This window comes from Bactrocera oleae, chromosome 3 (genome assembly GCF_042242935.1).
Source record: "Bactrocera oleae isolate idBacOlea1 chromosome 3, idBacOlea1, whole genome shotgun sequence".
Taxonomy (NCBI): Eukaryota; Metazoa; Arthropoda; class Insecta; order Diptera; family Tephritidae; genus Bactrocera; species Bactrocera oleae.
The window spans coordinates 40,266,095-40,286,815 of NC_091537.1; the positions used below are offsets into that span (position 1 = coordinate 40,266,095).

Consider the following 20,721-nt stretch of genomic DNA (forward strand, 5'->3'; position numbering starts at 1 on the left):
CAACCATTTAAAAATACTGGTACTAGGGCTTCAGAATTGCTCCAAATAATTCACTCAGATTTATGTGGCCCGATGGAGACAAGTTCTATTGGAGGTGCCAGATATTATGTTACGTTCATTGATGATTATAGTAGGAAAGTATCTGTCTATTTCATGAAGAGCAAGTCTGAAACTTTAGAAAAGTTTAAAGAATTTAAGAATTTAGTAGAAAATGAAACCAATAAGAAAATAAAGACGTTACGCAAAGATAATGGAAAAGAATATGTAAACAATGATTTTAAATTGTTTTTGTGTAAATCTGGTATCCAGCATCAAACAAGTAATCCATATACACCACAGCAAAACGGTATGGCAGAGCGTATGAATCGCACATTAGTAGAGAGAGCTAGATGCCTAATTTTGAATTCCAGATTACAAAAAATATTTTGGACTGAAGGGGTCTCAATAGCGGCATATATAACAAATCGTTCACCAACAAAAGCTTTGGACTACAAGACGCCATATGAATTGTGGATAGGTAAAAGACCAAACTTAAAGAACATGAAAATATTTGGTTGTCACGCAATGGTTCATGTACCAAAAGAAAGCAGACGAAAATGGGACTCGAAAGCTACTAAGATGATATTAGTGGGTTATTGCGAATATACTAAAGGCTACAGATTGTATGATGAGAGTAAAAAACAAATAAAAAAGAGTAGAGATGTTGTTTTCTTGGAATACACAGCTAGGAATAATTGTGTAATTATGCCACTTACTTCTTTGCAAGAACAGGAAACAACAGCCAAACAAGAATCTGATACCGATACTTTAGTAAATGAAAGTTCAGAAGAGGAACAATTGTATGATACCAGCAGTGATATGTCATATTCAGAAAGAGATGATGACCCAGATTACACACCGGAAAGACATGATGACGATTCTATACCATTAAGAAATATAACTCTGAGGCCAAGGAATATCAAACCCAAACCTACTACTTATTTTTGTTATGAAGAGAAACCAACATGTTCATCAGCATTATTAAAGGAACCAGAGACTGTGGAAGATACTCTATCAAGCCCAAAAGCAAAAGAGTGGAAAGAAGCTATGGATAGCGAGTATGAATCGCTTCTTCAGAATAATACATGGACATTGGTAACTCTACCTGAAGACAAAAGAATAATCCCTTGCAAATGGGTTTACAAAATGAAAATAGATGCAAATGGTGAAGTTGTACGATACAAAGCAAGATTAGTAATAAAAGGATTCAGACAGAGGAAAAGAACTGAATATAATGAAATGTTTGTTTCAGTAGTACGGCACACTTCAATAAGACGTTTGTTTGCACTAGCTGTAAAAGAAAATTTATATATAGATCAAATGGATTCAGTTACAGCATTTTTGCAGGGAGATATAGATTCTGAAATATATATGAATCAACCACCTGGCTGTGAACACGGACAAGAAGTTTGCAGATTAAATAAGTCTATTTATGGCTTATAACAGGCGTGTCGACAATGGAATTTGAAACTTACTTCTGTTCTCAAACAGTTAGGATTGGAAAGTACGTCTGTTGATCCATGTATTTACTACAAAAATGATAATGAAAACATCATCTTTATATTGATCTATGTTGATGATTTATTATTTTTTTATAATAATGAAGAGAAAGGTAGAGAGATCAAGCTACAACTTAAAAGTAAATTTGAAATGAAATCACTTGGACCTGTCAATTATTTTATTGGCTGGAGGATAAGTCAAAACGCGGCCAGAGACCAAATTTATATTGATCAGACTGCTTATATAGAAAAAATGCTACAGAGATTCAATATGACAGATTGTAATCTAGTCCATTCGCCCTGTGATCTTAGTTCCAAATTGATCAGCACAGGAGATGAAAATAATATTATTAGTAATGCACCTTATCAAGAAGCTATTGGAAGTTTACTTTACTTATCACAAGGAACAAGACCAGATATTTGTTTTGTTGTAAACAAATTGAGTAGTTTCAACAACAAACCAGAAACACAACACTGGTTGGCAGTAAAAAGAGTGCTACGCTACTTAAAAGGAACTAAGGATTATAAATTAAAATTTTGCCAAGATAAAGATGAAAGAGGAGTGTTTGGCTACTGTGATTCAGATTGGGCTTCTGACATTAACAGCCGGAGATCATGCTCGGGCTACATTTTTTTGTTTCAGGGTGCTTCAGTCTCATGGTGTTCTAAACGACAGAACACAGTTGCCTTATCAACCATGGAGGCTGAATATATGGCACTAGCTACGGCCACACAAGAGGCTATGTGACTAAGGCATTTAGAGTCGAAACTAAATTGGAAGCTTATGAAGCTTGAAATGATAAATTGCAACACTGAACGCCATCTATAGTTAATATTTTGTACTTGTCAAAAACCTTTACTGTTGGCAACCTTACTCTGTAATCTGCTATTGTCATTTTATTTTTTACAATATAATATATTCCGTCGATTTGCTCAGTTCGTGTTTTTATTTTAATTTCCTAGTTTATCAAGTAAATACTTAAATACTAACATATAATAAGAGGTTATGGGCAATATATGTCCGATAGTATATTAGGGAAGTTTTTCAAAATATAATATAAGCACTGTGATTCACTTAGATTGAAGTTAGTTAACCTAAAAATTTAAATCAAAATCGGCCATTGCCGGCGTGCTCATTTTTTTTCCCAGCAATTTCAGCTTATTTTTTTGAGAAAAGTACTTAATAAAATGGCATCACAAATATCAATGGGTACTATTGAGAAACTAATTGAAAGAGAAAATTACCAAAGTTGGAAGTTTGCCGTAAAAACTACCTCGAACATGAAGAATTGTGGCAAGAGATTGAACCTGATCCAGCCTATGTATCTGATAGCAAGAAAAATACGAAAGCAAAATCGAAAATAATACTGTTGGTGGACCCAGTTAATTACGTCCATGTACAAGAGGATACAACAGCGAAACAGGTTTGGACTAAATTAGAAAAAGTGTTAGATGACTCAGGGTTTAGCAGAAAAGTAGGTTTATAGAGAGATTTGATCACCACTAGCTTGGACAATTGCTCGAGTGTCGAAGAATATGTCAATAAGGTAATGTCAACAGCTCACAAGTTGAGAAATATCAATTTTGTAGTAGGTGACGAGTGACTGGGTACGTTGCTGCTCCCTGGTCTCCCAGATTACTACAAGCCAATGATAATGGCTGTGGAGAGCTTCGGTGTGAATATTACTGCAGATTACGTAAAAACTAAGTTGTTACAAGAAGTTAAGGTATCATATTCAGCTGCTTACTATGCCAAGTCATATAATAAACAAAATATGTCAAAGCAAAAAAATCCTAATAACCAATTTCAGAGGAAAGGGCAACCCAAAGAACCACGGTGCTTTGTATGTAACAAGTATGGTCACATGAGTAGGATCGCATCGTAATAACATGTATATATTGAACAATGTTTCTAAAGCACCGGCATTGCTATCAACAGCAGATGAGCGAGATATGAATTTATGGCATCAAAGAATGGGCCATCTCAATTTCACAGACATACAGAAGGTAACTGATAGTGCACAACTTGCTTAGAGGGAAAAATGAGTAAACAACCATTTAAAAACTTTAGAAAAGTTTAAAGAATTTAAGAATTTAGTAGAAAATGAAACCAATAAGAAAATAAAGACGTTACGCAAAGATAATGGAAAAGAATATGTAAACAATGATTTTAAATTGTTTTTGTGTAAATCTGGTATCCAGCATCAAACAAGTAATCCATATACACCACAGCAAAACGGTATGGCAGAGCGTATGAATCGCACATTAGTAGAGAGAGCTAGATGCCTAATTTTGAATTCCAGATTACAAAAAATATTTTGGACTGAAGGGGTCTCAATAGCGGCATATATAACAAATCGTTCACCAACAAAAGCTTTGGACTACAAGACGCCATATGAATTGTGGATAGGTAAAAGACCAAACTTAAAGAACATGAAAATATTTGGTTGTCACGCAATGGTTCATGTACCAAAAGAAAGCAGACGAAAATGGGACTCGAAAGCTACTAAGATGATATTAGTGGGTTATTGCGAATATACTAAAGGCTACAGATTGTATGATGAGAGTAAAAAATAAATAAAAAAGAGTAGAGATGTTGTTTTCTTGGAATACACACCTAGGAATAATTGTGTAATTATGCCACTTACTTCTTTGCAAGAACAGGAAACAACAGCCAAACAAGAATCTGATACCGATACTTTAGTAAATGAAAGTTCAGAAGAGGAACAATTGTATGATACCAGCAGTGATATGTCATATTCAGAAAGAGATGATGACCCAGATTACACACCGGAAAGACATGATGACGATTCTATACCATTAAGAAATATAACTCTGAGGCCAAGGAATATCAAACCCAAACCTACTACTTATTTTTGTTATGAAGGGAAACCAACATGTTCATCAGCATTATTAAAGGAACCAGAGACTGTGGAAGATAGTCTATCAAGCCCAAAAGCAAAAGAGTGGAAAGAAGCTATGGATAGCGAGTATGAATCGCTTCTTCAGAATAATACATGGACATTGGTAACTCTACCTGAAGACAAAAGAATAATCCCTTGCAAATGGGTTTACAAAATGAAAATAGATGCAAATGGTGAAGTTGTACGATACAAAGCAAGATTAGTAATAAAAGGATTCAGACAGAGGAAAAGAACTGAATATAATGAAATGTTTGTTTCAGTAGTACGGCACACTTCAATAAGACATTTGTTTGCACTAGCTGTAAAAGAAAATTTATATATAGATCAAATGGATTCAGTTACAGCATTTTTGCAGGGAGATATAGATTCTGAAATATATATGAATCAACCACCTGGCTGTGAACACGGACAAGAAGTTTGCAGATTAAATAAGTCTATTTATGGCTTATAACAGGCGTGTCGACAATGGAATTTGAAACTTACTTCTGTTCTCAAACAGTTAGGATTGGAAAGTACGTCTGTTGATCCATGTATTTACTACAAAAATGATAATGAAAACATCATCTTTATATTGATCTATGTTGATGATTTATTATTTTTTTATAATAATGAAGAGAAAGGTAGAGAGATCAAGCTACAACTTAAAAGTAAATTTGAAATGAAATCACTTGGACCTGTCAATTATTTTATTGGCTGGAGGATAAGTCAAAACGCGGCCAGAGACCAAATTTATATTGATCAGACTGCTTATATAGAAAAAATGCTACAGAGATTCAATATGACAGATTGTAATCTAGTCCATTCGCCCTGTGATCTTAGTTCCAAATTGATCAGCACAGGAGATGAAAATAATATTATTAGTAATGCACCTTATCAAGAAGCTATTGGAAGTTTACTTTACTTATCACAAGGAACAAGACCAGATATTTGTTTTGTTGTAAACAAATTGAGTAGTTTCAACAACAAACCAGAAACACAACACTGGTTGGCAGTAAAAAGAGTGCTACGCTACTTAAAAGGAACTAAGGATTATAAATTAAAATTTTGCCAAGATAAAGATGAAAGAGGAGTGTTTGGCTACTGTGATTCAGATTGGGCTTCTGACATTAACAGCCGGAGATCATGCTCGGGCTACATTTTTTTGTTTCAGGGTGCTTCAGTCTCATGGTGTTCTAAACGACAGAACACAGTTGCCTTATCAACCATGGAGGCTGAATATATGGCACTAGCTACGGCCACACAAGAGGCTATGTGACTAAGGCATTTAGAGTCGAAACTAAATTGGAAGCTTATGAAGCTTGAAATGATAAATTGCAACACTGAACGCCATCTATAGTTAATATTTTGTACTTGTCAAAAACCTTTACTGTTGGCAACCTTACTCTGTAATCTACTATTGTCATTTTATTTTTTACAATATAATATATTCCGTCGATTTGCTCAGTTCGTGTTTTTATTTTAATTTCCTAGTTTATCAAGTAAATACTTAAATACTAACATATAATAAGAGGTTATGGGCAATATATGTCCGATAGTATATTAGGGAAGTTTTTCAAAATATAATATAAGCACTGTGATTCACTTAGATTGAAGTTAGTTAACCTAAAAATTCAAATCAAAATCGGCCATTGCCGGCGTGCTCATTTTTTTTCCCAGCAATTTCAGCTTATTTTTTTGAGAAAAGTACTTAATAAAATGGCATCACAAATATCAATGGGTACTATTGAGAAACTAATTGGAAGAGAAAATTACCAAAGTTGGAAGTTTGCCGTAAAAACTACCTCGAACATGAAGAATTGTGGCAAGAGATTGAACCTGATCCAGCCTATGTATCTGATAGCAAGAAAAATACGAAAGCAAAATCGAAAATAATACTGTTGGTGGACCCAGTTAATTACGTCCATGTACAAGAGGATACAACAGCGAAACAGGTTTGGACTAAATTAGAAAAAGTGTTAGATGACTCAGGGTTTAGCAGAAAAGTAGGTTTATAGAGAGATTTGATCACCACTAGCTTGGACAATTGCTCGAGTGTCGAAGAATATGTCAATAAGGTAATGTCAACAGCTCACAAGTTGAGAAATATCAATTTTGTAGTAGGTGACGAGTGGCTGGGTACGTTGCTGCTCCCTGGTCTCCCAGATTACTACAAGCCAATGATAATGGCTTTGGAGAGCTCCGGTGTGAATATTACTGCAGATTATGTAAAAACTAAGTTGTTACAAGAAGTTAAGGTATCATATTCAGCTGCTTACTATGCCAAGTCATATAATAAACAAAATATGTCAAAGCAAAAAAATCCTAATAACCAATTTCAGAGGAAAGGGCAACCCAAAGAACCACGGTGCTTTGTATGTAACAAGTATGGTCACATGAGTAGGATCGCATCGTATTAACATGTATATATTGAACAATGTTTCTGAAGCACCGGCATTGCTATCAACAGCAGATGAGCGAGATATGAATTTATGGCATCAAAGAATGGGCCATCTCAATTTCACAGACATACAGAAGGTAACTGATAGTGCAGACGGGGTTGCACAACTTGCTTAGAGGGAAAAATGAGTAGACAACCATTTAAAAATACTGGTACTAGGGCTTCAGAATTGCTCCAAATAATTCACTCAGATTTATGTGGCCCGATGGAGACAAGTTCTATTGGAGGTGCCAGATATTATGTTACGTTCATTGATGATTATAGTAGGAAAGTATCTGTCTATTTCATGAAGAGCAAGTCTGAAACTTTAGAAAAGTTTAAAGAATTTAAGAATTTAGTAGAAAATGAAACCAATAAGAAAATAAAGACGTTACGCAAAGATAATGGAAAAGAATATGTAAACAATGATTTTAAATTGTTTTTGTGTAAATCTGGTATCCAGCATCAAACAAGTAATCCATATACACCACAGCAAAACGGTATGGCAGAGCGTATGAATCGCACATTAGTAGAGAGAGCTAGATGCCTAATTTTGAATTCCAGATTACAAAAAATATTTTGGACTGAAGGGGTCTCAATAGCGGCATATATAACAAATCGTTCACCAACAAAAGCTTTGGACTACAAGACGCCATATGAATTGTGGATAGGTAAAAGACCAAACTTAAAGAACATGAAAATATTTGGTTGTCACGCAATGGTTCATGTACCAAAAGAAAGCAGACGAAAATGGGACTCGAAAGCTACTAAGATGATATTAGTGGGTTATTGCGAATATACTAAAGGCTACAGATTGTATGATGAGAGTAAAAAACAAATAAAAAAGAGTAGAGATGTTGTTTTCTTGGAATACACAGCTAGGAATAATTGTGTAATTATGCCACTTACTTCTTTGCAAGAACAGGAAACAACAGCCAAACAAGAATCTGATACCGATACTTTAGTAAATGAAAGTTCAGAAGAGGAACAATTGTATGATACCAGCAGTGATATGTCATATTCAGAAAGAGATGATGACCCAGATTACACACCGGAAAGACATGATGACGATTCTATACCATTAAGAAATATAACTCTGAGGCCAAGGAATATCAAACCCAAACCTACTACTTATTTTTGTTATGAAGAGAAACCAACATGTTCATCAGCATTATTAAAGGAACCAGAGACTGTGGAAGATACTCTATCAAGCCCAAAAGCAAAAGAGTGGAAAGAAGCTATGGATAGCGAGTATGAATCGCTTCTTCAGAATAATACATGGACATTGGTAACTCTACCTGAAGACAAAAGAATAATCCCTTGCAAATGGGTTTACAAAATGAAAATAGATGCAAATGGTGAAGTTGTACGATACAAAGCAAGATTAGTAATAAAAGGATTCAGACAGAGGAAAAGAACTGAATATAATGAAATGTTTGTTTCAGTAGTACGGCACACTTCAATAAGACGTTTGTTTGCACTAGCTGTAAAAGAAAATTTATATATAGATCAAATGGATTCAGTTACAGCATTTTTGCAGGGAGATATAGATTCTGAAATATATATGAATCAACCACCTGGCTGTGAACACGGACAAGAAGTTTGCAGATTAAATAAGTCTATTTATGGCTTATAACAGGCGTGTCGACAATGGAATTTGAAACTTACTTCTGTTCTCAAACAGTTAGGATTGGAAAGTACGTCTGTTGATCCATGTATTTACTACAAAAATGATAATGAAAACATCATCTTTATATTGATCTATGTTGATGATTTATTATTTTTTTATAATAATGAAGAGAAAGGTAGAGAGATCAAGCTACAACTTAAAAGTAAATTTGAAATGAAATCACTTGGACCTGTCAATTATTTTATTGGCTGGAGGATAAGTCAAAACGCGGCCAGAGACCAAATTTATATTGATCAGACTGCTTATATAGAAAAAATGCTACAGAGATTCAATATGACAGATTGTAATCTAGTCCATTCGCCCTGTGATCTTAGTTCCAAATTGATCAGCACAGGAGATGAAAATAATATTATTAGTAATGCACCTTATCAAGAAGCTATTGGAAGTTTACTTTACTTATCACAAGGAACAAGACCAGATATTTGTTTTGTTGTAAACAAATTGAGTAGTTTCAACAACAAACCAGAAACACAACACTGGTTGGCAGTAAAAAGAGTGCTACGCTACTTAAAAGGAACTAAGGATTATAAATTAAAATTTTGCCAAGATAAAGATGAAAGAGGAGTGTTTGGCTACTGTGATTCAGATTGGGCTTCTGACATTAACAGCCGGAGATCATGCTCGGGCTACATTTTTTTGTTTCAGGGTGCTTCAGTCTCATGGTGTTCTAAACGACAGAACACAGTTGCCTTATCAACCATGGAGGCTGAATATATGGCACTAGCTACGGCCACACAAGAGGCTATGTGACTAAGGCATTTAGAGTCGAAACTAAATTGGAAGCTTATGAAGCTTGAAATGATAAATTGCAACACTGAACGCCATCTATAGTTAATATTTTGTACTTGTCAAAAACCTTTACTGTTGGCAACCTTACTCTGTAATCTGCTATTGTCATTTTATTTTTTACAATATAATATATTCCGTCGATTTGCTCAGTTCGTGTTTTTATTTTAATTTCCTAGTTTATCAAGTAAATACTTAAATACTAACATATAATAAGAGGTTATGGGCAATATATGTCCGATAGTATATTAGGGAAGTTTTTCAAAATATAATATAAGCACTGTGATTCACTTAGATTGAAGTTAGTTAACCTAAAAATTTAAATCAAAATCGGCCATTGCCGGCGTGCTCATTTTTTTTCCCAGCAATTTCAGCTTATTTTTTTGAGAAAAGTACTTAATAAAATGGCATCACAAATATCAATGGGTACTATTGAGAAACTAATTGAAAGAGAAAATTACCAAAGTTGGAAGTTTGCCGTAAAAACTACCTCGAACATGAAGAATTGTGGCAAGAGATTGAACCTGATCCAGCCTATGTATCTGATAGCAAGAAAAATACGAAAGCAAAATCGAAAATAATACTGTTGGTGGACCCAGTTAATTACGTCCATGTACAAGAGGATACAACAGCGAAACAGGTTTGGACTAAATTAGAAAAAGTGTTAGATGACTCAGGGTTTAGCAGAAAAGTAGGTTTATAGAGAGATTTGATCACCACTAGCTTGGACAATTGCTCGAGTGTCGAAGAATATGTCAATAAGGTAATGTCAACAGCTCACAAGTTGAGAAATATCAATTTTGTAGTAGGTGACGAGTGACTGGGTACGTTGCTGCTCCCTGGTCTCCCAGATTACTACAAGCCAATGATAATGGCTGTGGAGAGCTTCGGTGTGAATATTACTGCAGATTACGTAAAAACTAAGTTGTTACAAGAAGTTAAGGTATCATATTCAGCTGCTTACTATGCCAAGTCATATAATAAACAAAATATGTCAAAGCAAAAAAATCCTAATAACCAATTTCAGAGGAAAGGGCAACCCAAAGAACCACGGTGCTTTGTATGTAACAAGTATGGTCACATGAGTAGGATCGCATCGTAATAACATGTATATATTGAACAATGTTTCTAAAGCACCGGCATTGCTATCAACAGCAGATGAGCGAGATATGAATTTATGGCATCAAAGAATGGGCCATCTCAATTTCACAGACATACAGAAGGTAACTGATAGTGCACAACTTGCTTAGAGGGAAAAATGAGTAAACAACCATTTAAAAACTTTAGAAAAGTTTAAAGAATTTAAGAATTTAGTAGAAAATGAAACCAATAAGAAAATAAAGACGTTACGCAAAGATAATGGAAAAGAATATGTAAACAATGATTTTAAATTGTTTTTGTGTAAATCTGGTATCCAGCATCAAACAAGTAATCCATATACACCACAGCAAAACGGTATGGCAGAGCGTATGAATCGCACATTAGTAGAGAGAGCTAGATGCCTAATTTTGAATTCCAGATTACAAAAAATATTTTGGACTGAAGGGGTCTCAATAGCGGCATATATAACAAATCGTTCACCAACAAAAGCTTTGGACTACAAGACGCCATATGAATTGTGGATAGGTAAAAGACCAAACTTAAAGAACATGAAAATATTTGGTTGTCACGCAATGGTTCATGTACCAAAAGAAAGCAGACGAAAATGGGACTCGAAAGCTACTAAGATGATATTAGTGGGTTATTGCGAATATACTAAAGGCTACAGATTGTATGATGAGAGTAAAAAATAAATAAAAAAGAGTAGAGATGTTGTTTTCTTGGAATACACACCTAGGAATAATTGTGTAATTATGCCACTTACTTCTTTGCAAGAACAGGAAACAACAGCCAAACAAGAATCTGATACCGATACTTTAGTAAATGAAAGTTCAGAAGAGGAACAATTGTATGATACCAGCAGTGATATGTCATATTCAGAAAGAGATGATGACCCAGATTACACACCGGAAAGACATGATGACGATTCTATACCATTAAGAAATATAACTCTGAGGCCAAGGAATATCAAACCCAAACCTACTACTTATTTTTGTTATGAAGGGAAACCAACATGTTCATCAGCATTATTAAAGGAACCAGAGACTGTGGAAGATAGTCTATCAAGCCCAAAAGCAAAAGAGTGGAAAGAAGCTATGGATAGCGAGTATGAATCGCTTCTTCAGAATAATACATGGACATTGGTAACTCTACCTGAAGACAAAAGAATAATCCCTTGCAAATGGGTTTACAAAATGAAAATAGATGCAAATGGTGAAGTTGTACGATACAAAGCAAGATTAGTAATAAAAGGATTCAGACAGAGGAAAAGAACTGAATATAATGAAATGTTTGTTTCAGTAGTACGGCACACTTCAATAAGACATTTGTTTGCACTAGCTGTAAAAGAAAATTTATATATAGATCAAATGGATTCAGTTACAGCATTTTTGCAGGGAGATATAGATTCTGAAATATATATGAATCAACCACCTGGCTGTGAACACGGACAAGAAGTTTGCAGATTAAATAAGTCTATTTATGGCTTATAACAGGCGTGTCGACAATGGAATTTGAAACTTACTTCTGTTCTCAAACAGTTAGGATTGGAAAGTACGTCTGTTGATCCATGTATTTACTACAAAAATGATAATGAAAACATCATCTTTATATTGATCTATGTTGATGATTTATTATTTTTTTATAATAATGAAGAGAAAGGTAGAGAGATCAAGCTACAACTTAAAAGTAAATTTGAAATGAAATCACTTGGACCTGTCAATTATTTTATTGGCTGGAGGATAAGTCAAAACGCGGCCAGAGACCAAATTTATATTGATCAGACTGCTTATATAGAAAAAATGCTACAGAGATTCAATATGACAGATTGTAATCTAGTCCATTCGCCCTGTGATCTTAGTTCCAAATTGATCAGCACAGGAGATGAAAATAATATTATTAGTAATGCACCTTATCAAGAAGCTATTGGAAGTTTACTTTACTTATCACAAGGAACAAGACCAGATATTTGTTTTGTTGTAAACAAATTGAGTAGTTTCAACAACAAACCAGAAACACAACACTGGTTGGCAGTAAAAAGAGTGCTACGCTACTTAAAAGGAACTAAGGATTATAAATTAAAATTTTGCCAAGATAAAGATGAAAGAGGAGTGTTTGGCTACTGTGATTCAGATTGGGCTTCTGACATTAACAGCCGGAGATCATGCTCGGGCTACATTTTTTTGTTTCAGGGTGCTTCAGTCTCATGGTGTTCTAAACGACAGAACACAGTTGCCTTATCAACCATGGAGGCTGAATATATGGCACTAGCTACGGCCACACAAGAGGCTATGTGACTAAGGCATTTAGAGTCGAAACTAAATTGGAAGCTTATGAAGCTTGAAATGATAAATTGCAACACTGAACGCCATCTATAGTTAATATTTTGTACTTGTCAAAAACCTTTACTGTTGGCAACCTTACTCTGTAATCTACTATTGTCATTTTATTTTTTACAATATAATATATTCCGTCGATTTGCTCAGTTCGTGTTTTTATTTTAATTTCCTAGTTTATCAAGTAAATACTTAAATACTAACATATAATAAGAGGTTATGGGCAATATATGTCCGATAGTATATTAGGGAAGTTTTTCAAAATATAATATAAGCACTGTGATTCACTTAGATTGAAGTTAGTTAACCTAAAAATTCAAATCAAAATCGGCCATTGCCGGCGTGCTCATTTTTTTTCCCAGCAATTTCAGCTTATTTTTTTGAGAAAAGTACTTAATAAAATGGCATCACAAATATCAATGGGTACTATTGAGAAACTAATTGGAAGAGAAAATTACCAAAGTTGGAAGTTTGCCGTAAAAACTACCTCGAACATGAAGAATTGTGGCAAGAGATTGAACCTGATCCAGCCTATGTATCTGATAGCAAGAAAAATACGAAAGCAAAATCGAAAATAATACTGTTGGTGGACCCAGTTAATTACGTCCATGTACAAGAGGATACAACAGCGAAACAGGTTTGGACTAAATTAGAAAAAGTGTTAGATGACTCAGGGTTTAGCAGAAAAGTAGGTTTATAGAGAGATTTGATCACCACTAGCTTGGACAATTGCTCGAGTGTCGAAGAATATGTCAATAAGGTAATGTCAACAGCTCACAAGTTGAGAAATATCAATTTTGTAGTAGGTGACGAGTGGCTGGGTACGTTGCTGCTCCCTGGTCTCCCAGATTACTACAAGCCAATGATAATGGCTTTGGAGAGCTCCGGTGTGAATATTACTGCAGATTATGTAAAAACTAAGTTGTTACAAGAAGTTAAGGTATCATATTCAGCTGCTTACTATGCCAAGTCATATAATAAACAAAATATGTCAAAGCAAAAAAATCCTAATAACCAATTTCAGAGGAAAGGGCAACCCAAAGAACCACGGTGCTTTGTATGTAACAAGTATGGTCACATGAGTAGGATCGCATCGTATTAACATGTATATATTGAACAATGTTTCTGAAGCACCGGCATTGCTATCAACAGCAGATGAGCGAGATATGAATTTATGGCATCAAAGAATGGGCCATCTCAATTTCACAGACATACAGAAGGTAACTGATAGTGCAGACGGGGTTGCACAACTTGCTTAGAGGGAAAAATGAGTAGACAACCATTTAAAAATACTGGTACTAGGGCTTCAGAATTGCTCCAAATAATTCACTCAGATTTATGTGGCCCGATGGAGACAAGTTCTATTGGAGGTGCCAGATATTATGTTACGTTCATTGATGATTATAGTAGGAAAGTATCTGTCTATTTCATGAAGAGCAAGTCTGAAACTTTAGAAAAGTTTAAAGAATTTAAGAATTTAGTAGAAAATGAAACCAATAAGAAAATAAAGACGTTACGCAAAGATAATGGAAAAGAATATGTAAACAATGATTTTAAATTGTTTTTGTGTAAATCTGGTATCCAGCATCAAACAAGTAATCCATATACACCACAGCAAAACGGTATGGCAGAGCGTATGAATCGCACATTAGTAGAGAGAGCTAGATGCCTAATTTTGAATTCCAGATTACAAAAAATATTTTGGACTGAAGGGGTCTCAATAGCGGCATATATAACAAATCGTTCACCAACAAAAGCTTTGGACTACAAGACGCCATATGAATTGTGGATAGGTAAAAGACTAAACTTAAACAACATGAAAATATTTGGTTGTCACGCAATGGTTCATGTACCAAAAGAAAGCAGACGAAAATGGGACTCGAAAGCTACTAAGATGATAGTAGTGGGTTATTGCGAATATACTAAAGGCTACAGATTGTATGATGAGAGTAAAAAATAAATAAAAAAGAGTAGAGATGTTGTTTTCTTGGAATACACAGCTAGGAATAATTGTGTAATTATGCCACTTACTTCTTTGCAAGAACAGGAAACAACAGCCAAACAAGAATCTGATACCGATACTTTAGTAAATGAAAGTTCAGAAGAGGAACAATTGTATGATACCAGCAGTGATATGTCATATTCAGAAAGAGATGATGACCCAGATTACACACCGGAAAGACATGATGACGATTCTATACCATTAAGAAATATAACTCTGAGGCCAAGGAATATCAAACCCAAACCTACTACTTATTTTTGTTATGAAGAGAAACCAACATGTTCATCAGCATTATTAAAGGAACCAGAGACTGTGGAAGATACTCTATCAAGCCCAAAAGCAAAAGAGTGGAAAGAAGCTAGGGATAGCGAGTATGAATCGCTTCTTCAGAATAATACATGGACATTGGTAACTCTACCTGAAGACAAAAGAATAATCCCTTGCAAATGGGTTTACAAAATGAAAATAGATGCAAATGGTGAAGTTGTACGATACAAAGCAAGATTAGTAATAAAAGGATTCAGACAGAGGAAAGGAACTGAATATAATGAAATTTTTGCTCCAGTAGTACGGCACACTTCAATAAGATATTTGTTTGCACTAGCTGTAAAAGAAAATTTATATATAGATCAAATGGATGCAGTTACAGCATTTTTGCAGGGAGATATAGATTCTGAAATATATATGAATCAACCAGCTGGCTATGAACACGGACAAGAAGTTTGCAGATTAAAGAAGTCTATTTATGGCTTAAAACAGGCGAGTCGGCAATGGAATTTGAAACTTACTTCTGTTCTCAAACAGTTAGGATTGGAAAGTACGTCTGTTGATCCATGTATTTACTACAAAAATGATAATGAAAACATCATCTTTATATTGATCTATGTTGATGATTTATTAATTTTTTATAATAATGAAGAGAAAGGTAAAGAGATCAAGCTACAACTTAAAAGTAAATTTGAAATGAAATCACTTGGACCTGTCAATTATTTTATTGGCTGGAGGATAAGTCAAAACGCGGCCAGAGACCAAATTTATATTGATCAGACTGCTTATATAGAAAAAATGCTACAGAGATTCAATATGACAGATTGTAATCCAGTCCATTCGCCCTGTGATCTTAGTTCCAAATTGATCAGCACAGGAGATGAAAATAATATTATTAGTAATGCACCTTATCAAGAAGCTATTGGAAGTTTACTTTACTTATCACAAGGAACAAGACCAGATATTTGTTTTGTTGTAAACAAATTGAGTAGTTTCAACAACAAACCAGAAACACAACACTGGTTGGCAGTAAAAAGAGTGCTACGCTACTTAAAAGGAACTAAGGATTATAAATTAAAATTTTGCCAAGATAAAGATAAAAGAGGAGTGTTTGGCTACTGTGATTCAGATTGGGCTATGTGGCTAAGGCATTTAGAGTCGAAACTAAACTGGAAGCTTATAAAGCTTGAAATGATAAATTGCAACACTGAACGCCATCTATAGTTAATATTTTGTACTTGTCAAAAACCTTTACTGTTGGCAACCTTACTCTGTAATCTACTATTGTCATTTTATTTCTTACAATATAATATATTCCGTCGATTTGCTCAGTTCGGGTTTTTATTTTAATTTCCTAGTTTATCAAGTAAATACTAAAATACTAACATATAATAAGAGGTTATGGGCAATATATGTCCGATAGTATATTAGGGAAGTTTTTCAAAATATAATATAAGCACTGTGATTCACTTAGATTGAAGTTAGTTAACCTAAAAATTCAAATCAAAATCGGCCATTGCCGGCGTGCTCATTTTTTTTCCCAGCAATTTCAGCTTATTTTTTTGAGAAAAGTACTTAATAAAATGGCATCACAAATATCAATGGGTACTATTGAGAAACTAATTGGAAGAGAAAATTACCAAAGTTGGAAGTTTGCCGTAAAAACTACCTCGAACATGAAGAATTGTGGCAAGAGATTGAACCTGATCCAGCCTATGTATCTGATAGCAAGAAAAATACGAAAGCAAAATCGAAAATAATACTGTTGGTGGACCCAGTTAATTACGTCCATGTACAAGAGGCTACAACAGCGAAACAGGTTTGGACTAAATTAGAAAAAGTGTTAGATGACTCAGGGTTTAGCAGAAAAGTAGGTTTATAGAGAGATTTGATCACCACTAGCTTGGACAATTGCTCGAGTGTCGAAGAATATGTCAATAAGGTAATGTCAACAGCTCACAAGTTGAGAAATATCAATTTTGTAGTAGGTGACGAGTGACTGGGTACGTTGCTGCTCCCTGGTCTCCCAGATTACTACAAGCCAATGATAATGGCTTTGGAGAGCTTCGGTGTGAATATTACTGCAGATTACGTAAAAACTAAGTTGTTACAAGAAGTTAAGGTATCATATTCAGCTGCTTACTATGCCAAGTCATATAATAAACAAAATATGTCAAAGCAAAAAAATCCTAATAACCAATTTCAGAGGAAAGGGCAACCCAAAGAACCACGGTGCTTTGTATGTAACAAGTATGGTCACATGAGTAGGATCGCATCGTAATAACATGTATATATTGAACAATGTTTCTAAAGCACCGGCATTGCTATCAACAGCAGATGAGCGAGATATGAATTTATGGCATCAAAGAATGGGCCATCTCAATTTCACAGACATACAGAAGGTAACTGATAGTGCACAACTTGCTTAGAGGGAAAAATGAGTAGACAACCATTTAAAAATACTGGTACTAGGGCTTCAGAATTGCTCCAAATAATTCACTCAGATTTATGTGGCCCGATGGAGACAAGTTCTATTGGAGGTGCCAGATATTATGTTACGTTCATTGATGATTATAGTAGGAAAGTATCTGTCTATTTCATGAAGAGCAAGTCTGAAACTTTAGAAAAGTTTAAAGAATTTAAGAATTTAGTAGAAAATGAAACCAATAAGAAAATAAAGACGTTACGCAAAGATAATGGAAAAGAATATGTAAACAATGATTTTAAATTGTTTTTGTGTAAATCTGGTATCCAGCATCAAACAAGTAATCCATATACACCACAGCAAAACGGTATGGCAGAGCGTATGAATCGCACATTAGTAGAGAGAGCTAGATGCCTAATTTTGAATTCCAGATTACAAAAAATATTTTGGACTGAAGGGGTCTCAATAGCGGCATATATAACAAATCGTTCACCAACAAAAGCTTTGGACTACAAGACGCCATATGAATTGTGGATAGGTAAAAGACCAAACTTAAACAACATGAAAATATTTGGTTGTCACGCAATGGTTCATGTACCAAAAGAAAGCAGACGAAAATGGGACTCGAAAGCTACTAAGATGATATTAGTGGGTTATTGCGAATATACTAAAGGCTACAGATTGTATGATGAGAGTAAAAAACAAATAAAAAAGAGTAGAGATGTTGTTTTCTTGGAATACACAGCTAGGAATAATTGTGTAATTATGCCACTTACTTCTTTGCAAGAACAGGAAACAACAGCCAAACAAGAATCTGATACCGATACTTTAGTAAATGAAAGTTCAGAAGAGGAACAATTGTATGATACCAGCAGTGATATGTCATATTCAGAAAGAGATGATGACCCAGATTACACACCGGAAAGACATGATGACGATTCTATACCATTAAGAAATATAACTCTGAGGCCAAGGAATATCAAACCCAAACCTACTACTTATTTTTGTTATGAAGAGAAACCAACATGTTCATCAGCATTATTAAAGGAACCAGAGACTGTGGAAGATTCTCTATCAAGCCCAAAAGCAAAAGAGTGGAAAGAAGCTATGGATAGCGAGTATGAATCGCTTCTTCAGAATAATACATGGACATTGGTAACTCTACCTGAAGACAAAAGAATAATCCCTTGCAAATGGGTTTACAAAATGAAAATAGATGCAAATGGTGAAGTTGTATGATACAAAGCAAGATTAGTAATAAAAGGATTCAGACAGAGGAAAGGAACTGAATATAATGAAATTTTTGCTCCAGTAGTACGGCACACTTCAATAAGATATTTGTTTGCACTAGCTGTAAAAGAAAATTTATATATAGATCAAATGGATTCAGTTACAGCATTTTTGCAGGGAGATATAGATTCTGAAATATATATGAATCAACCACCTGGCTATGAACACGGACAAGAAGTTTGCAGATTAAATAAGTCTATTTATGGCTTAAAACAGGCGAGTCGGCAATGGAATTTGAAACTTACTTCTGCTCTCAAACAGTTAGGATTGGAAAGTACGTCTGTTGATCCATGTATTTACTACAAAAATGATAATGAAAACATCATCTTTTTATTGATCTATGTTGATGATTTATTAATTTTTTATAATAATGAAGAGAAAGGTAAAGAGATCAAGCTACAACTTAAAAGTAAATTTGAAATGAAATCACTTGGACCTGTCAATTATTTTATTGGCTGGAGGATAAGTCAAAACGCGGCCAGAGACCAAATTTATATTGATCAGACTGCTTATATAGAAAAAATGCTACAGAGATTCAATATGACAGATTGTAATCTAGTCCATTCGCCCTGTGATCTTAGTTCCAAATTGATCAGCACAGGAGATGAAAATAATATTATTAGTAATGCACCTTATCAAGAAGCTATTGGAAGTTTACTTTACTTATCACAAGGAACAAGACCAGATATTTGTTTTGTTGTAAACAAATTGAGTAGTTTCAACAACAAACCAGAAACACAACACTGGTTGGCAGTAAAAAGAGTGCTACGCTACTTAAAAGGAACTAAGGATTATAAATTAAAATTTTGCCAAGATAAAGATAAAAGAGGAGTGTTTGGCTACTGTGATTCAGATTGGGCTATGTGGCTAAGGCATTTAGAGTCGAAACTAAACTGGAAGCTTATAAAGCTTGAAATGATAAATTGCAACACTGAACGCCATCTATAGTTAATATTTTGTACTTGTCAAAAACCTTTACTGTTGGCAACCTTACTCTGTAATCTACTATTGTCATTTTATTTCTTACAATATAATATATTCCGTCGATTTGCTCAGTTCGGGTTTTTATTTTAATTTCCTAGTTTATCAAGTAAATACTAAAATACTAACATATAATAAGAGGTTATGGGCAATATATGTCCGATAGTATATTAGGGAAGTTTTTCAAAATATAATATAAGCACTGTGATTCACTTAGATTGAAGTTAGTTAACCTAAAAATTCAAATCAAAATCGGCCATTGCCGGCGTGCTCATTTTTTTTCCCAGCAATTTCAGCTTATTTTTTTGAGAAAAGTACTTAATAAAATGGCATCACAAATATCAATGGGTACTATTGAGAAACTAATTGGAAGAGAAAATTACCAAAGTTGGAAGTTTGCCGTAAAAACTACCTCGAACATGAAGAATTGTGGCAAGAGATTGAACCTGATCCAGCCTATGTATCTGATAGCAAGAAAAATACGAAAGCAAAATCGAAAATAATACTGTTGGTGGACCCAGTTAATTACGTCCATGTACAAGAGGCTACAACAGCGAAACAGGTTTGGACTAAATTAGAAAAAGTGTTAGATGACTCAGGGTTTAGCAGAAAAGTAGGTTTATAGAGAGATTTGATCACCACTAGCTTGGACAATTGCTCGAGTGTCGAAGAATATGTCAATAAGGTAATGTCAACAGCTCACAAGTTGAGAAATATCAATTTTGTAGTAGGTGACGAGTGACTGGGTACGTTGCTGCTCCCTGGTCTCCCAGATTACTACAAGCCAATGATAATGGCTTTGGAGAGCTTCGGTGTGAATATTACTGCAGATTACGTAAAAACTAAGTTGTTACAAGAAGTTAAGGTATCATATTCAGCTGCTTACTATGCCAAGTCATATAATAAACAAAATATGTCAAAGCAAAAAAATCCTAATAACCAATTTCAGAGGAAAGGGCAACCCAAAG

General features: G+C 34.5%; 1 protein-coding gene across 1 annotated transcript in view; it reads left to right on the forward strand.

The window, feature by feature from the left end:
• The window catches only part of LOC138856040 (myb-like protein X), a 40,585-nt gene that overhangs the window by 18,413 nt on the left and 1,451 nt on the right, over nt 1-20,721 (forward strand). The window contains exons 7-12 of the mRNA XM_070106486.1: nt 772-1,134; nt 4,203-4,565; nt 7,804-8,166; nt 11,235-11,597; nt 14,836-15,198; nt 18,275-18,637. Coding sequence (XP_069962587.1) covers nt 772-1,134; nt 4,203-4,565; nt 7,804-8,166; nt 11,235-11,597; nt 14,836-15,198; nt 18,275-18,637 — 2,178 coding nt within the window. The remainder of the gene's footprint in view (nt 1-771; nt 1,135-4,202; nt 4,566-7,803; nt 8,167-11,234; nt 11,598-14,835; nt 15,199-18,274; nt 18,638-20,721) is intronic.